This window comes from Schistocerca piceifrons, chromosome X (genome assembly GCF_021461385.2).
Source record: "Schistocerca piceifrons isolate TAMUIC-IGC-003096 chromosome X, iqSchPice1.1, whole genome shotgun sequence".
NCBI lineage: Eukaryota > Metazoa > Arthropoda > Insecta > Orthoptera > Acrididae > Schistocerca > Schistocerca piceifrons.
The window spans coordinates 22,793,824-22,813,733 of record NC_060149.1 but is presented as its reverse complement, the minus strand read 5'-3'; the positions used below and the strand labels follow the sequence as shown (position 1 = coordinate 22,813,733).

Sequence of the window (19,910 nt, the reverse complement as noted above, 5' to 3'; positions counted from 1 at the left end):
AGCAGAGAAAAAACTATATAGGTTTTGCACTACATTGAAAAATGAACATGCTTCCCGACAACAGCTTGCAGCACTATGTGCTATCGGATTTCGTTCTCTAATGCGTGCCTGCAAACCAGTGTAGGTTCCTGACACATTGCTTGCGTTGTCATATGACTGGCCTCTACAGTCAGTAACATCAATGGAATTTGTGGACAGGACTTTTAGTACAGCCTCAGCTAAGTTTTCGGACTTGTGTCCCGGGTTTGGTAAAAACAGAAGGAAACGTTCAACAGGTTCACCATTCTCGTTCTCATATCTTAATATGAAAGGTAATTGATCAATATGTGAAATTTTGCGCAGTAGAAGCTACTATTATAGAGAAATATTTGGCCTGTTTTATTTAACTTATGATAATTCTTTTTATTCGTTCAGAAAGCTCAATTATTTCATCACAGATTGTTGAAGAAAGATAACTTTTCGACCCACTGTGCCAGTACATTTTTTCTGTCTCAGCATATGACTCGAAATGGTTATCTATTGTTCCAAGTGACTTTTTCTTTTTAAGAATGATTACTCAGAGTTTTTGTGTTCAAGTGAATTCTCATGATGAGATAAGATATTGGAAATATTTTTCCAACCTGCAATAGAATTAGTAGCAATCGCGGCCCTACCTCCGAACAATTTACATGGTGCACAAAAAACAGCACCGGTGCTACAGAAGTATACTACTAAATCTCACAAAATTGATTCACCATTTAAAAGTTTACTGTAAAATACATTTTTGTTCAAATAGCTGGTTTTATCGCCTATTGATCTTCTTGAATTAGAAAAATCACCGTTACAGTTTTGATTAATGCTACGTTGTAAGAGAATGTCGATTGTTGATTCATTGACACACCATTCTGCAGGATCATCACTGACGAGGTTATTACTTGTTATAGTGTCGGACTCGACACTTAGTTTTTCGTGAAGCTCGAAATCAGGGACAATTTGTTTTTCTTCATTTTTAATTTTCTTTCGTCAGTACTTACTTCTTTTACAACAGCTGCGGTGCTAGAAATGTCATCCGTACTGCGTGAACTCGAAGTCGAACCAGCAACATTTTTTTGCGAAAAATTTATCTACTCTGTCAAGGGTTTTTAGAACATTGGATTCTCTTTCTCGTTTCTCCTTCTATAATTTCGGAAATGCCGTCCCATCTAATTTTGCACGTTTGCTTTTTTCACTGTTATTCATATAAAATTGTCAACTAACAGCCAGAACAAAAGAAAAAAATTGTAAAAGGAAAGAGACTGTATCCAGTTTCAATCGTACTACACCGCACATGAGCATAAAGCTTTTTACTTTAAACACGGCACACGAGCACAAAGATTTTTCCTTTAAACACGAAGCGATGAACTGACCAACTCTTTCTCTGTTATCAGTCAACAGTAAAAGCACACCTGCCGGCTGGAATTCGTCTCGTAAAGAAAACACGACAGTCCCTTTCTTGGCTTGTGTTTCCCGCGTCGACGAAATTTTAACTGGGACGCAAATATGTTCTGACCATTCTTGACACTGTCTTGCTAATTCAAAAAGCAAATAATTTTTGCAGTTTCTTGCAGTGAGGTGTGCTGGATCGACTCTTTATCCCACTTAGTCTTATAATATTTTAGCGGTTTCGTGGGCAGAGAAGGCAGACTACAAAGTTTATGTAGTCTTCAGAATGAGATTTTCACTCTGCAGCGGAGTGTGCGCTGATATGAAACTTCCTGGCAGATTAAAACTGTGTGCCGGACCGAGACTCGAACTCGGGACCTTTGCCTTTCGCAGGCAAGTGCTCTACCAACTGAGCTACCCAAGCTTCCACAGTGCTTGGGTAGCTCAGTTGGTAGAACACTTTCCTGCGGAAGGTAAAGGTCCCGAGTTCGAGTCTCGGTCCGGCACAGAGCACTGAGGAAGCTTGGGTAGCTCAGTTGGTAGAACACTTTCCTGCGGAAGGTAAAGGTCCCGAGTTCGAGTCTCGGTCCGGCACAGAGTTTTAATCTGCCAGGAAGTTTTATGTAGTCTTGTTGGCAGTTGATGTGGTGTGTTGTCATTTGTGTGAATTACGGTAATTACAGTAACTGAGGGTTGACTTGATACTTCCCCGCAATTTCTACAAGAAATTTAAGTAGAATCGTGTTTATGTAGTGAGGCCCACACATGTGACAGTATTTAAGAAACTGCTGATTAGTTTATCACAGATTTTCAGGGGTCCCTGTATTTTCATGGGGAATATATGGTAGGGTTAAGTAGTAGCCGGCAACATTCTCAGAATGATAACATTTCGAACATTGTATTCTAGATTTCCGTTCTGACAGCTTACTTCACAAAATTTTGAACAATCATGAGGATGATACCAGACAGAAACCCAATGTTAAATTTCCATTCAGTCACCAAGTAAGCTATGTACATTTTCAAGCTTGTATTGTCGAAATTCGTTCTTAAGGCTTATTTAAACTAGCAAGTTGTTTAACAATGTTAAAAAAATTGTCGTTTGTCAGCGCAGTTATTTTAAAACGTAAAAGGTTAAAATGAGTACAGAGCAAAACATGCCCTACCCTTAACCCTAGAACGGTCGGGCTGGGTCTGTGAGACCACTGGTTTTTGTTTCACTGAATGTATATTCTTATAGTTGCTAATTTGACTTGAGCGCCCTGTTACCTTCCTGAAACATCCGAGAGGAAGCATTATTGTCGTGGATAAGGTTTTTCTTTGTTTAGTCATTGTTTGGCAGTCTTTCAAAAAGCGCGCGGGTCTCTCAGACCCAGCCCGACCGTTTACGTAACTAATTTCTGCCGGTGCAACCCCATTTTTATTTTGGTGTATCACTGAGTAACTAGTTATTTTGTGAAGTATATGTGATGCTCTAACATCGAATTATCATTGTCAGTAGTCCGCAGTATAACATGGCAAGAGAAAGTCCTTCTTACAGTGAAATTTGCAGAATTTTGTATGATGATCAGACTGAAGCAGACGATTCTGATGCGGACCCAGACTTCGAAATAAACACTTATAATGACAGCAATAGTGAAATAAGTGGTGATGAAGAGGAAGATGTTCAGTCATCTGCCGACATCTATGCACCTGCTATTGCTGATTCAAGTACAGTCCTCCAACTGAGTCAGGTACGTCACCTATACGCTATTACAAAGGGAGAAATGAAGCAACTAAATGGCGAAAAACGTGTTTCCCACAAAGCGTTCGAACAAGACGTCACAACGTAATAACAATGTATTTGCCTGGGAGTATTCGAGCTGCGATGGATGTACATTCACCGCTAGAATCATGGCAGTTATTTTTTAGCAATGCATTGTGTGGTGTCACCACTAGACACCACACTTGCTAGGTGGTAGCCTTTAAATCGGCCGCGGTCCGCTAGTATACGTCGGACCCGCGTGTCGCCACTATCAGTGATTGCAGACCGAGCGCCGCCACACGGCAGGTCTAGAGAGACTTCCTAGCACTCGCCCCAGTTGTACAGCCGACTTTGCTACCGATGGTTCACTGACAAATTACGCTCTCATTTGCCGAGACGACATTTTAGCATAGCCTTCAGCTACGTCATTTGCTACGACCTAGCAAGGCGCCATTATCATCTGCTATTTATCTTGTGATGCATGTACCGTCAGATCGATGTTTACCAATTATGGATTAAAGTTAAGTATTCCAGAAGCTACGTACTTTTCTTGATAGTATAATTACTTTACCTGTTCCAGACCTCACGCCAGCCTGCGTGAGCTTTAACGCGTGCCTTTCGGCTTCCTCTCATAGTGACTTGGCTGTCTTGCCAAGTCACAACACATTGGTTGATACAGTTCTTGAATCAACCAATATCTCTATTGATTCAGTTCGAAACAATTATGCAAGTGACCCGAACATGGCTAGGCCTACCAGTTTTGATGAACTGAAGGCATATTTTGACCTACTTTATTTAGCTGGAACATTGCATGGCGGTAAAATGAATATTGAAGGCCTTTGGAATACAGTTGGGACAGGAATAGAAATCTTTCGTACAAGTATGTCACTGAAGAGGTTCAGATTTTTGACTCGTTGTATCAGGTTTGACAACATCCATACAAGGGAAGAAAGAAAAGCACAAGATAATCTTGCTGCCATAAGAACCATTCTTGATATGTTTGTCTCCAACTGCAAAGCATAGTTTGCTCCGTCAGAAAACGTTACTTTGGACGAAATGCTCGTTCCATACAGAGGCAGGTGCAGGTTCATGTATATCCCAAATAAACCTGCCAAGTATGGGATCAAGGTCTTCATCCTGGCTTGTTCTAAAACGTACTACGTAAAACATTTGGAAGTTTATCCAGGTGCACAACCCCAAGGACCGTACAACGTCAGTAATAAGGCAGATGATGTTGTTTTCCGTCTTGTAGACCCAGTGAAAGGGTCTGGAAGAAATCTGACGATAGACAATTGGTTTACTTCTCACCCAATCGTCAAAGAAATATTAAAAGAAAAAATATTACTGTTGTTGGTACGTTAAAAAAATAAGCCTGAAATTCCGTTTGACTTTTTACCCAAAAAGTCTAAAGAAGAGTACTCAAGTATGTTTGGATTTCAGGAAGATGTCACATTACTTTGATATGTACCAAAACGGAACAAATCAGTACTCCTTTTGTCGTCAGTGCACCATGATGATGAAATTGACAGTGACAGCGGTGGAAAGAAAAAACGAAGTATAATAACGTACTACAACAAAACCAACGGCGGCGTAGACGTCGTTGATGCTATGTGTGGGGAATATACTGTTGCTAGAGGGACAAGATGGTGGCCTTCGTGCCTCTTTTTTCAGTTGTTGAACATTGCAGCTCTCAATGGCTACATTGTGTTCAAAGCCAACAAAAATGTGTCAGTTAGAAGAGAATACCTCAGAACATTAGGAAAGTGTCTCATAACACCATATTTGACAATGCGTGCAACCAAACCAAACCTCTCGCGCGATATTCGCAGGTTTTCCTCTAACCTCTCCAGTACCGAAGAACAAAGAATAGTCGAAGATCCACAACCCGGGAAAAGGGGAAGATGCTACAAATGCAAGAACAGCAAAACTAAATACTTTTGCAAAGTTTGCAAACTGTGGTTATGCTTGGCGCATGCAGAAATGGTTTGCGGCTACTGTTTTGAAAAGTGATAACTTTAGAGGACGATATTTCATGAACTATTATTCAAATTCATGGTTTCCATTTATACAACGAAAGTTCATCATTCTTGCTTCTTATTTCTACAACTTACTCTCATTTATATTCTTATTTCAGTCAAATTTACTTGTATTTTCAGTTTACTGACATTTAGTACTGCAAAGCTGTATATGTTTCAGTGTTTCTTTACAGTAATTGTTGTATGATGCAGAAAGCTGAACTAATGTCAGGATAGCATTTATTAGTACCTAATCAAAATAAAACTTCGACATTTGATATAAACATACTATTTGTCATTTGTTACAAGTGATTTATTTATTGGGTCCCACAGACCCTGCCCGACCGTTCTTGACATTATTTTTCGCCCGACCGTTCTAGGGTTAAGGTGCCACCCCTAGGCACGTGCCTAGTGGGGCTACATGTAAATCCGCCACTGACTTTGAGAAGTATTGTCAATAAAGCCACTATTCTTACAGACTCGGCAGCTGGTGAGACCTCTCCAGTACTCCTTATATTAATAATTCTAACCTATGTACCCATTCATTTTAAGTGACTTCATTTTCCAGTCGAGGTTTCGTTTGCAGTATCATTAAACAATGCTCAAGGTCAGAGAGAGGGGGGAAAAGGGGATGGACAAAGAGGGAGAGAGGGAAAAATCTGCAGAGAGAAGAGGAAGGAGGAGACTGAGGAGGAGACTGACAGTGAGAGCAGAGAGGAGAAGGAAATAGACAAATAAAGAGGGAAGAGGAGGAAATGGACAAGGAGAGGAGGAAGAGGAGATAGACAGAGAGGGAGGAGAAGGAGATAGGACGTATATGAAATTCCCATACATATTTAGCAACTGTGAGGCAGTGCAGGTTCGATAATAAGTTAGGCTTGCAGACCATTCTATATAAATAGCTAATTTTACAAAACTCATATTTGTACAGAGAGATGGTCTGCCACTTCACTGTTCCTGATTCGGATTTGTTTGACCATGCTGGAAACGTCTGCGCCATCTAAGCACAGCGTCATACGATTATGCATTGTTGCCGTTCACTTCAGGCGACTCAGCATTTCCTTTTCTTTTCTTTCAAAATTATTCCCTTTAAATGCAACAAACGGATTACCGAACGATAATCCACTCTAGCAATGGGTTGCACTATTTTGTTTTGTTCCTCTGTTGGAGTGCTACTGTGCAGTGATGATGGGATTTGGAAAGCGAAAAAAGTTATTTCCATACATTATAGGGATAACTTTGTGACAGTACACATACCTACATAGACAAGTGAGACAACTGAAATTATAGGAAACAAGTAGGAAAATTAGGGACATTTGTGATAGGCTTAGTAAAGAGAGGCAAAATTGTATTTCGCATTATAACATACATTTGCTCAGAATATCGTATGAAATGTATCATGACTGTTTTTTATCATACTATTGAAATTTTAAGTTTCTAACAGTTTGAACTAATACCTTGCTTAGAGGAGACTGTGTTAAATTTAACTGCTGTCCTGTTTTTTGTCACACGGTTCCACTGAACAAATGCGTAAATAAGTGTGCAAAAGTTATGTTTAATTACCTTGGTTAATGCAGTTTAGATTTTTCTTCATTCTTATTTTGTTTCAGTAAGGATAAACTTATAATTATTTAGATTTAAAAAAAAAAAGGTAGTAAATCTCACCAAACTGACAAACTTTGTGGCAATTTTTTCTGTGTATTAATAAAACAAAACTAATCAAACTGGGTAAATTTGTAACAATGATATAATATGTCTCATAAAGAAAGACTTCGTTAGCATATGCTTGTGACAGATGAATTTAACTCCGTTTTCCCAGTCTTTGACTAGATGTTGCAATGTTGTCCGCTCTGTGACGATTAACATTCTATATCCCGAATACCTTAATGAACATAAAAACTTTATTGCCATCAGAATTAAAGGTAACGGTTATATATATATATATATATAAATTAAATATAACAGTACATTTTTTATAAGGTTAGGTTATAAAAAGTTCCAAAAGTGTCACAAACTCGCAGAGTTTTTTCGGTACGCTATCCTTTCATAAACGTTTTTCCATATACTGTCCATTCCAATCAGTTTATTTTCTAAGTAGTTTTCTGTCTGACAGAATTGCTGTGTCATCACCAAACATCAAATTTATTGTCTCTTCTCCCTGAATACTAAATCATTTTCCTTATTCCTCCTTTGTCTGTTTTACTGTTTGCTCAGTGTACGCACTGAATAACATGAGGGAGAGGGTACAACCCTTTCTCCCTCCCTTTTGAAATTACTACTTGCTCTTCGCGTCATTCGACTCTTAGAACTGCAGTCTCGTACATGTACAAGTTATTTATAACATTTCGCAACGTCTATTTTATTTTACTGATAACAGCAGAATTTCAAAAAATTGTATTACAGGCAACATTTTCAAAGTTCTTTTCTGAACGAACAAATGCTATAGATGCAGTTTTCTTTTTAATGAATATCATTTTATAATCGCTTTACAGACACTTATTTTCCAAGTAGTTTTCTGTTTGCCAAAATTATTATGTCCTAGGGCAGTTTCACGACATATATACTAATTACTAAATTAAACCCTCCGCCGCGCTTTTCTGTCTGTATGTGAAAGCCTCTCTCAGGACCTACCGTAGGGATTTTGATACGGCTTTTTCTAGTAGATAGACTGATTCACGAGGAAGGCTTGTTTACATAGACCGTCCAAAAATTTCCGAGATAGGTTTTATTCCGTGTGCACTAGCGTCATCAGGGCAGTTGAATACGGTGGCAGCTTGAACTAACAGTTGTAAACGAAACATGTGAATTAGGTCAGTCAGTTGTTTGCTGGCAATATTAAGTAGTGGACGTGGGGCCGTAGGTTTTCAACTTTGTTGTGCTAAAAATCGTAATGGAGAAACACCTCTACACCACCTGTTAAACACATTCTTCAGAATCTTTTGAAGAAGAGAATAGTGTTTGTAAAGTTTGTTCTGCACATCTTGACTACGAATAAAATCAAAAACGTGTGGACGCCTGCTGAGACTTGGTTGAAATGAAAAAAAGTGGACAGTTCCGTTCTGGAAATAATAATAAGACTTGGTGTTATCACTATGACTCTACCACAAAACGACAAAGTGCATAATGGGTCTCTTCTGGTGGTTTGCCAAGACCGAAGAATAACATAAATTGGAACGATCACATAGATAATGTGGTGGGGAAAGCGAAACAAGGACGGCGATTTGTTAGCACAACACCTAGAAAATGCAGTAGGTCTACTAAAGAGACTGTCTACATTGCGCTTGTCCGTCCTCTTCTGTAGTATTGCTGCGAGGTTCGCTACAGTTAGAATTGACGTCGGAAAAGATCAAAGAAGGGCAGCTTCTTTTGTATTATCACGAAATAGGGAGGAGAGTGCCACGGATACGCAAATTCGGGTGGTAATCATTGAAACACTGGCGATCTTCCATACCACAGGATCTCCTCATGAAATTTCAATCACTAGCTTTCTCCTCCGATTGCGCAAATATTTTTCTTGGTGCCCACCTACATAGGGAGAAAGGATCATCGTTACGAAACAAGAGAAGTCAGAGTTCCCACGGAAAGATGTAAGTCTTCGTTTCTCACACGCACTGTTCGAGTGTGAACGGTAGAGAAACAGCTTGAAGGTGGTTCGATGAACCCTTCGCCACGCATCTAATTCTGAATTGCAGAATAATCATATAGACGTAGATACAAATTTAGTAGCGAGTGTGAAATCCCCAACACCGACTTTTCTGACAGTTTTACGTTGCTGTGTGAACATTCTGTGCGTTGTACTGTTGCATTAAACCACCATGTTTATTTTTTGTAATTCTGTCACGGAACTTTTCGGTTTGACAGTGTATATAATTTATTACCGCTACGCCAGACAAGTCGTCCGCCTGCAGACAGTTAATGCAACTTGTGCGAAGTCGGGACGAGCCGCTAGTGTGTTCCTAAATTTCTACGGAACTTTGGTCTTCCCCTAGGTGGGTTTCTGCCAGTTGTCTGATATTGTTATGCTAGTCTATAAGTCTGTGATATGTGGCAGACAAATAAAAATTGTGATTCGTTACTGATGAAGATGGATTTCCTTTCACGCTTACTAGACAAAGTCGTTTTTTAAAATAAAATGACAACAGGAAATGATTGATAACTCGGAGAAAGACATTACGGTCTTTTGACAACACATATGCACCGCATATTGATCACACTGGCGGAAGGGGAAGATCACTTACTGGGAAGTTCCAAAGGTTATGCGAGTACTAAAATACGGCGTTTTGGAGTTTGTACGTGAAAGGCAACTGACCGGAGCTGAGCTCTGGAACTGAATCGTAAAGGCTAACCTGTGGCGGCGTGGGCGTGAGGCGACGGCGTGTTGGCGTGGCGGGTTTGTGCGGGGGCGGGCGGGGGCGCAGACAGCAGCCGCTCAATGGAGAAGGCCGGCGCCGCCACCAGCTTCTCGTCCTGCACCGCCATCCCTCTGCACCATCTGCACAGCACCACTCTCATTTTAACACCGGTTACGTCTTTTACATTTCCTATAATACCGGAAATCTGGTCAACACCAGGGGATTGAAAGCACTGTAACAGTTATACCGAAATAAGTGTTTTAACAGCTGAATATACAGTATATGAAACATTTTAACTCTTAAGTTAAGGTCAAGCAACTGAAGACGAGAGTGGATTTAGATTTGGACAAACAACAATGGGTAATTTATTCACTTCGAAGATATTGATAAATAAAAGAAGAGAATTTAATAACGAGACACATATAGCTTTTATGGACCACGAAAACGTATTTGACAGATTAAATAGGACAAACATCTGGTCAATATTACAAGAAAATGGAATTCCGCTGACCTTAATGTGGACTACAAAAATCTTACTTAATGAAATTAAATGTGAAGTAAAGGTAAGGAAGAAAACAAGTAAGAATGACATCATAGCTAACAAACGCCTTAAACAAGGCCGAATCATGAAGGGCTGCCAGAAAAAAAAGAAAAATCATCCAAGAATGGACATGAACAGCTATCCTTGTAACTTTCGAAGACATGCAGTGCAAGCCGCTTTCGTCAGTCTATCATCATCATCATCAGTTATCTGCTATATTAGCAGGTCCTTTGCCTCTCCATTTACTGCGATCCATTGCTTCCTTCTTAAGGCTGCTGTACGTTGTACCGTTCAACATGTCATCCAGTATCTGGAATCTCTTCCTTCCTCGCTTCCTTTTCCCTTCTACATATCCTTCTAAAACTGTTTTTATCAGTCCGTCATTCTTTCTTAATATATGCCCAATCCAATTTCTTTTTCTTCTCTTTATTACATCTGGTAACTGTCTTTTCTCTCCCACTCTTATCAGTACCTCTTCATTTTTTACTCTGTCCATCCAACTTATTCTTTCCATCTTCCGCCATGTCCAGATCTCAAAAGCCTCCAGCCTTTCTCTGTCTTTTTTCCTCATAATCCATGTTTCAGCGCCATATAGAACAACACTCCGTACAAGACATTTTATGAGTCTCTTTCTGAGTTCTCTGTCCAGACCGCTGCAGAAGATTCTCCTTTTATTATAAAACGCCTCTTTTGCCATTGCTATTCTTGTTTTAATTTCTGTGGTGCACTTCCAGTCGGTGTCTATCCTGCTTACAAGATACTTAAAATTTTCCACCTGTTCTAGTGTTTCACCATTCAGCATAATTTTTATTTCCCTATTTCTTCCTAGTGCCAATACTTTTTTTTATTTGTGTTAATTTTCATTCCATATTTTTTTTCCGTTAGTTGCAATGGTGTCCACCAAGTCCTGTAATTCTTTTTCCCCTGTGGCTAGAAGGACTATGTCATCAGCAAATCTCAAACAACCTACTCTTCTTCCTCCAATTTCTACTCCTTTGTCATCTAATGAGCATTGGTCAATCATATTTTCCAAGTAGAGGTTGAAAACAGTAGGTGATATATAGCATCCTTGTCTTACTCCTTTTCCTGGTCTGATCCAGTTTGTACTTTCTCCGCTCACTTTAACTGAAACTTTTTGATTATGATATAATGAGTTCATAAGTCTTCTGGTTTTCCAGTCCACTCTCTTTTCCCTCATTATAGTTGCCAGCTTGTCCCAAATCACATTGTCAAATACCTTTTCTAGACCGATGAAGCACATATATAGGTATCTTCCTTTTTCAATAAACCTTTCTCCCAAGATTCGTAGGAGCCCTATTGCATCTCTGGTGCCCGTATTCCGTCTAAAGCCAAACTGCTCCTCGCCAAGATTCTCCTCCATCACTTTTTCAAGTCTTTTATTAATTATTCTTAACATCACTTTGGCTGCATGTGAAATGAGGCTGATTGTCCTGTGCTCGCTGCATTTCTTGGTTCCTTTTTTTTCGGTAATGGAATCATTACTGTTGTCAGAAAGTCCTCAGGCCATTCACCACTGTCATATATTTTATTACATATCCTCAATATTTTTCTTATTCCATCGTGGTTCAAGCATTTTAGTATTTCTCCCGGTATTACATCTGTAGCTACCGCTTTGCCATTTTTCATTGCAGCTATGGCAGACTTCTTCCATTATGATGGTCGGTCCTTTCTCGTCATCACTTACACTGTTGTGTGATTCAAGTTCCAGAGTTTCTGGTTTGCTGTTTGTGTCATATAGCTCTTTTATATATTCTTCCCATCTCTGGAGGACATCGTCAGTCTATAAGAGGTAATAAACATTTAGAAAACGCTGATTTCGCGCGCAGTGAAGATAAAAAGCGACACAGTCACATGCCATCTGTAAACAGACAGCTCTCAATGCCGAATGTAGAGACGCTGAAACGTTAAGCAAGGAAGAGTTACAGGCCGAGGAGACTTCCAGCTGGAAGCCTTGGCTTACCAACGGCCTGAGCGAGTACTATGTGACGGAGCATTTTATTCTGTTAGGCTTGTACACCAAGGAGGACTTGCAAAGCTTTCCTGTATTGGCCTCTGGAGTAGGGCGATTGTTTTCCGTCCTACATTTGTCTGCATGTACCTATGTTTGTATGTCACTTTCATTGCGACAACTACTCGAATCTAAGGGATCGATTAGAGTAGTAGAATATAGCACTTCCGTAGTTCGTGCTCTGCAATACCTTACGTTACTGTTTATAAGCGAATCTCTATAAAGTTGTAGGCCAGGGTGTGCATTTGTTCTGGTAACTAAGTGGAGAATTTAGTAAAGCCTCACCTATGTTTTACACTTACTAAAGTTATAAACGAGTGTCTGTGCTCTTCTGCATGTTCGTTGCAAACATGTGAAGAAGCAATAAAAAGCAAACCAGTAAGTCAATCCAAATTCCCATTTCCGTATCATCAGCATATCTACCTTCTTAGCCTAACATCGGAGTCTTTCTATACTGTCTCCAACCACAGAGACCTAGAAAACCTCAACTTGACCCCATCGCCTTCTCTCTCATATACGCAGCCACTCGCGTGCCAAGAAACGGAAGATCTTATCCCGTGTCAATTCTGACATGAGCGTGAGCTTCTAAGAAAGTATGTTCTGACCCATACCGGTTGCGACACAGGGTTGCAATCTCTCCTCGGTTTCATTCAGTTTTTATATATATATATATATATATATATATATATATATATATATATATATATACATAGCATGACTAAAAAGTGAAATGATGAAACAAAAAATCAAGACGGGAATAAAACTAGGTAAGGACGATTATACAAAAACATTAATGTACGTTGACGACCAGATTATCACAGCCACTTCACAAGAATAATAAGAAATAAATATTATTAAATTAATCCAAATTAGTCAACACCGCAAAAGTGGTGGTGTTTCTAGGAAAAAAACACAGGTCGATCCAAATTTGAGGTAAACAACAAAATAATAGAGCAAGTAAATAATTTTAACTACATGGGCTGAGACGTTTCTTTTGATCACGATAAAAACACAAAGAATAAAACTGAATATTTTTAGGATGACTGTGGGACAATGAAAATAACACTGAACAAAAAGACAATTCAGAAACGCAACTGCAATTCTATAAAACACTAGCTGTTCCAGTACTGCTTTACGGATCTAAGGTTTGGATACATAACAAAGAAGACAAATAGATTAGTCCTGCTTGAAAGGAAATGTCTCACATCAGTTAAAGGATTCAAATTAGAAGATAAAATGACAATCTAAGATTTTAGGAAGGAGGTTAAAGTATTTAAAGTAACAGAAAAAATGTACATAAATAAGCAAGAAAGGAAGGAACATTTGAACATGATGGAAGGGAAATATCCTAAAAAAGTCAACATATACCCAAAGGGGTAGGGGACGTAGGTGGGCCCAGGAAACCATATAACTGAGAAGTTGAAGCCGGAACAGGTACCTCGAACCTAATCCATGAATGTAAGTGGCGGTGATTAAAACTTTAAGGTTCGCCGATGAGACTGGCAGACACAGATAAGGACGAGGAAGATCATCTGAGCAGAAAGGATAATATTTAAATAAGAGTTTATAAGATGAATATAAAGAAAAGTAAAAAATGGTAATTAACTGTGCTAGAATTAAACCAGACAGTGCTGAGTGAAGTACTTTAAGATTTGAGATACTGAAAGCAGTAGGCGAGTTTTGCACTTTGGGAAGTAAAATAGCAAACGATGGTAGAACAAAAAGGATATAAAATGTAGACTGACAATAGCCAGAAACGCGTTTCTGAAACAGAGATGTATGTAACAGGTAATATAAATTTAAGTATTAGAAAGTCTTTCCTGAAAATATTTCTTTGGAATGTATTCTTAGATGGAAGTCAAATGCGGACGATAAACATTTGCATACAAGAAGATAATAATAGGTAAAGAAGAGATACTCATCCGAATCGGGGAGAAAATAAATTTAGGCTACACACTCCATTAAGCAATAGTTAAATCCTGGAAATGGAAGGGCTTCTGTGAGAGGGGCGGTGTTGGCGGGGAAGGGGGGGGGGGGGTTGCAGAAGCAGAGCAGATAATGGCTGACTACAGTCAATAATAAGATTCAAAGAGACTCCTGTGGAGATATGCATCCAAGCAGTCTTCCTACTGAAAACAACAACTTAGCATAGCAAATAATAATAACAACAACTTAATAATAGAACTGGAAGGATCATTTGCTTAGTAATTAATTATTATTATTATACTATTATTAAGATAATAGTAATAGTAACATTAATAATTATTATTTTTATATTGTTGTTAAGATTTACTAGTCTTAGATGCTCGTTGCGGCAGAATGACCGAGACAAACCTTTTGCTGTCTTTTCAGAAATCATTTCCCAGGCTCTACTCTGTCTGCATGTTTCTACATCACTCTGAATAGTGTCAAAGTGTCTTTTATGTTGGGATCAAAGATGCCATCTTTGAGTGAGAATTTCTTCTGTCACTCACTTCATGGTCCTGTTTGTTGGTGCTATTATGACATGCCGTAGACATTGCAATCCTTTGACATTACTTGCTGCTACTATATTCGGTTCTTTATATACGTTATAAAGTTATGAAGCATTCTCCAAAAATTGCCAAAAATTGTTACTGAGGTATTTTATGGAGCCAAATATTTTCATTGAGATTCTGCGGTTAAATATTCCTAATGGGTTCTCTCTCTCTCTTTTTTTTTTTTTTTTTTTTTTTTTTTTAAAGAGGTTAAAACTGGTGCAGCTGAAGATTTGCTAATGTAGAGTTTAGTTTTGCTAGAAAGTTTTTGAGAACTCTCTTAAGGCCACGTAAGCAAGTGTTAGCCTTTTGACTCGTTATTCGATTTCTTCCTTTATGGGCCACTAAGAGATTCGCAGGATCCTATGATTATTAAATACACTGTTCTTTGCAAACGCTGTGTTATTAATTTTAAGTGCATTGTTGTTTGTTAGGTAGCGAGTGTGACGTAGTATCCTAAGCATATAGGAAGATATTAATTCTGATATTCATTGCGCTACATTTCATAATAATTTGACTTCTCAGTTGTTCACGTTGTGGTCTTTAGTCCGGAGGCTGGTTTGATGCTGCTGTCTAGTGCTGTGCCTGAGCAGTTGACGTCACAAATCGAGAAATCTCTCCAGCTTTCAATCGCCGCACGATGCAGCGTCACTACCTCCATGACGAGTAATAGCGTTATTAATATATTATGGAGTTTAATCATGAAAATAACGGCGAAATAGATATTGCAGTATCTTATAGAGTGCAGGTCATATGCAAACACAGCCACTAATAAATAGACCAATTATCACAGTCGCGATTTATTCTCGAGATCTATCTCGTCCGGCGATGTAGTGATTTCTGTTGGTTCTGTCTCCACAGTGAGTCTTTCCTCTGATAGTTACCCTCGCGATTGTATTATCAGTGATAGGCTGCTACCCTGCTTCACTTCCTTCTCAGTAACACTCTCCCTTTCAAAAAATCGGTTCTTCAAAATGCAGTCTGGTCTCTGTACATGTTGTGCATAGCGTTTAGTTCCCTGTATTTTATCCCTGATAAATTCAGGTTTTCAAAGAGTGCATTCCAGTTTGTATTGTCAAAAGTATTTTCTGAAACTACGAAAGGTTATAAATGTGAGTTTGCATTTCTTCTACTTTCTTCCCAAGAAAAGTCGTAGGGCCAATATTTTTAATTTGTTTTGCTTTCAGCTTGCAACCCATACACCCATCTCACAGTGTTTTATAAGAATTTCTTAGGCCTTTACAGTAAACAACAAAATTTATTCAAAATTTCGTAATTAATTTTAAAATTAGCGTATCATTTTGATAAAGAAGAATTGCCATATTAACGGGTAATGGTAGATGATATCTGATTGACTATTGTAAGAAATCACTTCGTTGATTTGCGTACAGCTTACATGCTAAGCAAATTTAGCTTTTATCGCCTACTGTTATTGCGTCAAATCAGCAGCAAAGGTTATTTCGAACATATGATACAAATGGCTGGAGGATGATCTGCGATAAAATGACAAGCAGATTCTGGAACTTATGAACTTTTCGTTCGTTTTAACTGCGTAGAACCTCGTTTTACATGCTAAGGCTGTGTTTCTGTACAATTTATCTCTTTGACGCCTTTGGATGATTAACATTTGTTTACCCATTGGCTTATTGCTCTTTTGTACAATGTAGAAAAACAAGAACTCTCATTGGGAAGCTAAAACAAGTCTTTTTAACTAGATATTGAACACAAGAATGCACAGTCCACTTAGTCATGCCGTGTAGTTTTGGAGTCGTCCGTATATATCTCAAAATACTCAGCGTAGTTTATCAGGATTGCCAGTTTTTGCTAAATGCTGTGCTCTGGCAAATATTTTAGGTGGAAGGTTGTTTTAGTTATTTGTTTACTTTGGTAGTAGGAATTTGGATATGATCGCGTTCTTCGGAGATTATGCAAAACTCCTTTAAATTTGTTGAACTGAGCAGGGTAAATTCTCTGTTTATTCAGTTTCCTATGAGACTACCTTTCGAATTCCTGAATTGTTGTTTGCATATTTGTTAGGAGGAATATGTCTCTGAATTTCCATTGGACATTTCAGCGGATTTACCTAATAATGTATTTGTTAGCATAGGACGCGTAGTTCCTAGACAAGTCCTGATACAACTAAACTGGATTTTTCTTGCTTGAAAATAGCTTCCCTGTTGCCTCCGCTGAATAACATACAACCACAGTCGAGTCTGGATCTTATTATCTTCGTATATATTAACAGTAGAATAATATGATCTGATTCCCACCGTCCTCTCGTAACCGAGCGTATTACGTTGATACAAGGCTGTGTCTCAACAATGAAATGTGCAATATGCCCAGTCAATGATTGGGTGAGTCCAAAATCATTCCTACTAATTCAGTTTTGCTTTTCACAGGAAAATGCTGATCGTTGAACTTCAACTGTTGTAGTCCCTGTGGAAGTCAACACCTGCCAAAGTTAACAATTGTCTTCTTAAGAACTGAAAGTTGTATTGCCTTTAGATGTCGCCAACTTATTACTACTCTCGTTCCTTCAACAGTATTTGAGGAAGTATTCAGGGTGAGCTAGAATTTCACGGAAAAACTTTCAGAGTTGGTAGTACGGACCAAAGCGAGAAAGAAATTTAGGCTCTAAAAAGCATACCTTAGGAGTGATGAGGACTTCTTCTTCTTCACTGCTGTGAAACATACATCTTCTACTGAAAAAGTGCTCATTACTCCTAAGACATGTATTTTAGAGCCTATATTTAGTGGACATTTTTCCTCGTTTTCACCCATGCTACCTCCTCCAAAAATATGGAACTCAATGAGTGTGCAGTAGAAGAGCTATGTTTCACAGTATCGAAGATTAATGCTCATAGCTCTGAAATTAGCGTTCATGTTTACTAGACCTTTTTTCATGTTTTGGTCCATCCTACCACCTCTGGAAGTTTGTCGGTAAAGTTCTGGTTCACCTGTATACAAAAATATCGTCGACATTTTGCAGTCCTTGAATATCTTTTGGAAGCCTTCCTCCTGTGTTTGCCGTGTAAACGACAAACAGTTGCGGGATCAATATCGATTGCTATGAAAACCCAGCAGTAGCATATTTTGTTTCCAGAGTTTTATTTTTAGACGTAAGAGGACTGTCTTTCGAACGAAAAATTTGCTTATTTTATAAACGAAGTTACAGCGCAGTTCAGTCTAGGAATAACAACATTATCGTACGCCCCTTCAGTATCCACAAATACGGCAGTAACATACACCATGAGATCAAAAGTATCCGGACACCTAGCAGAAAATGAATTACAAAATGGTTCAAATGGCTCTGAGCACTATTGGACTTAACTTCTGAGGTCATCAGTCCCCTAGAACTTAAAACTACTTAAAACTAACTAACTTAAGGACATCATACACATCCATGCCCGAGGCAGGATTTGAACCTGCGACCGTAGTGGTCGCGCGGTTCCAGACTGCAGCGCCTAGAACCGCTCGGCCATTCCGGCCGGCTAATGAATTACAACTTCGTGGCGCACTTCATCGGTAATGCTAGAATTCAGTATGGTGTCGGCCCACCCTTAGCCTTAATGACATCTTCCCCTCTCGCAGGCATACGTTCAATCAGGTGCTGGAAGGTTTCTTGGGGAATGGCACTCCATTCTTCACAGAGTGCTGCACTGAGGAGAGGTATCGAAGCCGGTCGGTGAGATCTGGCACGATGTCGGCGTTCCAAAACATCCCAAGGTGTTCTACAGGATTCAGGTCACGTCTCTGTGCAGACCAGTCCATTACAGGGTTGTTATTGTCGTGTAACCACTCCGCCGAAGGTCGTGCATATGAACAGGTGCTCGATCGTGTTGAAAGATGCACTCGCCATCCCCGAATTGCTCTTCAGCAGTGGGAAGCAGAAATGTGCTTAAAACATAAATGTAGGCCTGAGCTGTGATAGTGCCACGCAAAACAAGCACCCTCCATGAAAAACACGACCACACCATAACACCACCGTCTCCGAATTTTACTGTTGGCACCACACACGCAGGCAGATGACATTCTCCATAACCACGCCATGCCATCGGATCACCACACTGTGTACCTTTACGCTCCTGACACCAAGCGAGGCATCGTTTGGCATTTACTGGTGTGATGTGTCGCTTATGACTAGACCGCGGATTTTAGGTAAAAACCTATTTTGTTCCTGAGTTCCTATTTGCATAAAAATTTGTACTTACGCGTTTCATGACTATTTACACTTAATAGCGTTAATTCTATAGGACCTAAAAAAGCCTATTTCGACGTTAGTGCCTATTTTTGCCTATTTCGGTTTTAATATCCTAAAGAGTGCCTATTTCATCATATAAGACAGTGGCTCCAAGTTTTTCCACAGTATACGACAGATGGAAAAAAAATATTTTCTGCCCAGCGTGCAGCAAGGTGGCTAGTTGATATGCGCTCATGCTTCGTATTTGCCTAACACTTCGGTCTTTTTTTATTTTTTTATATCGCTATCCCTGTTAATACCAAATACTCTATAGGTGTTTTATTACTCATATGTAAAAAATAGATCACGGATCTTTAGGTTAAAACCTATTTTTTTTCCTAAGCTCCAATTTGCATATAAGTTGGTACTTATGCGTTTCATGACTAACTAAACTGAATACCGTTAGTTCTATAGGACCTAAAATTGCGTATTTCGACGTTGACGCCTAATTTTGCCTATTTCGGCATCAAAATCCTAAAAGTACCTGTTTCGTTAATCTGACAGAGTTCTTGCGTTTTCAAAGATTAGAAAAAGGAAGTAGACTTAGGGCTTTACGTCTCGTCGAAGGTAAACGTCGTTAGAGATTGTTTACAATTCCTTTGCTTGCCTTACTACCAACAGCACTCGGCACGGTTGAATGGCCATCCATCCAAGTACGCGCCGAGCGCGACAGTGCTTAACTTCGGTGATCGAATGGGAACCGGTCAATGATTTGAGTTACACATTAGAATCGAATGTGGGAGAACTAAATGTTATATTTGAAAATGTTTCGTTCGTAGGATTCTGGCCAGCTGTGTATTTTCTCAAAGAAACGGTTTCATAGGCCTTAAGCTGAGCACGGATTAAAAAATCACAATGTTGATCGTAGACGCCCTCTGTAGCTAAATTACCGCCCTTCGCGCATTTTCTCGCTGCTGTCTACAGGCAATCCTATCAAACTACTCTGTTTCGTGAAAGGTATTATACGTGATTTTTCCGGTTCGAAAAATAATTTGCCAGTAGTGAGATGTTTTCATCTGAACACAGGTAGATCCAATTCGCTTGTTCAGAAGGGGCGGCCATCTGTCAGGTGCCA

General features: G+C 39.2%; 1 protein-coding gene across 1 annotated transcript in view; it reads right to left on the bottom strand.

Annotated features, from left to right (window-relative positions):
* Positions 1-19,910, bottom strand: part of LOC124723095 (homeobox protein engrailed-like ceh-16) — a 157,214-nt gene that overhangs the window by 109,208 nt on the left and 28,096 nt on the right. Inside the window, exon 3 of the mRNA XM_047248272.1 lies at positions 9,504-9,649. Within this exon, the coding sequence (XP_047104228.1) occupies positions 9,504-9,636 (133 nt within the window). The 5' untranslated portion in view covers positions 9,637-9,649. The remainder of the gene's footprint in view (positions 1-9,503; positions 9,650-19,910) is intronic.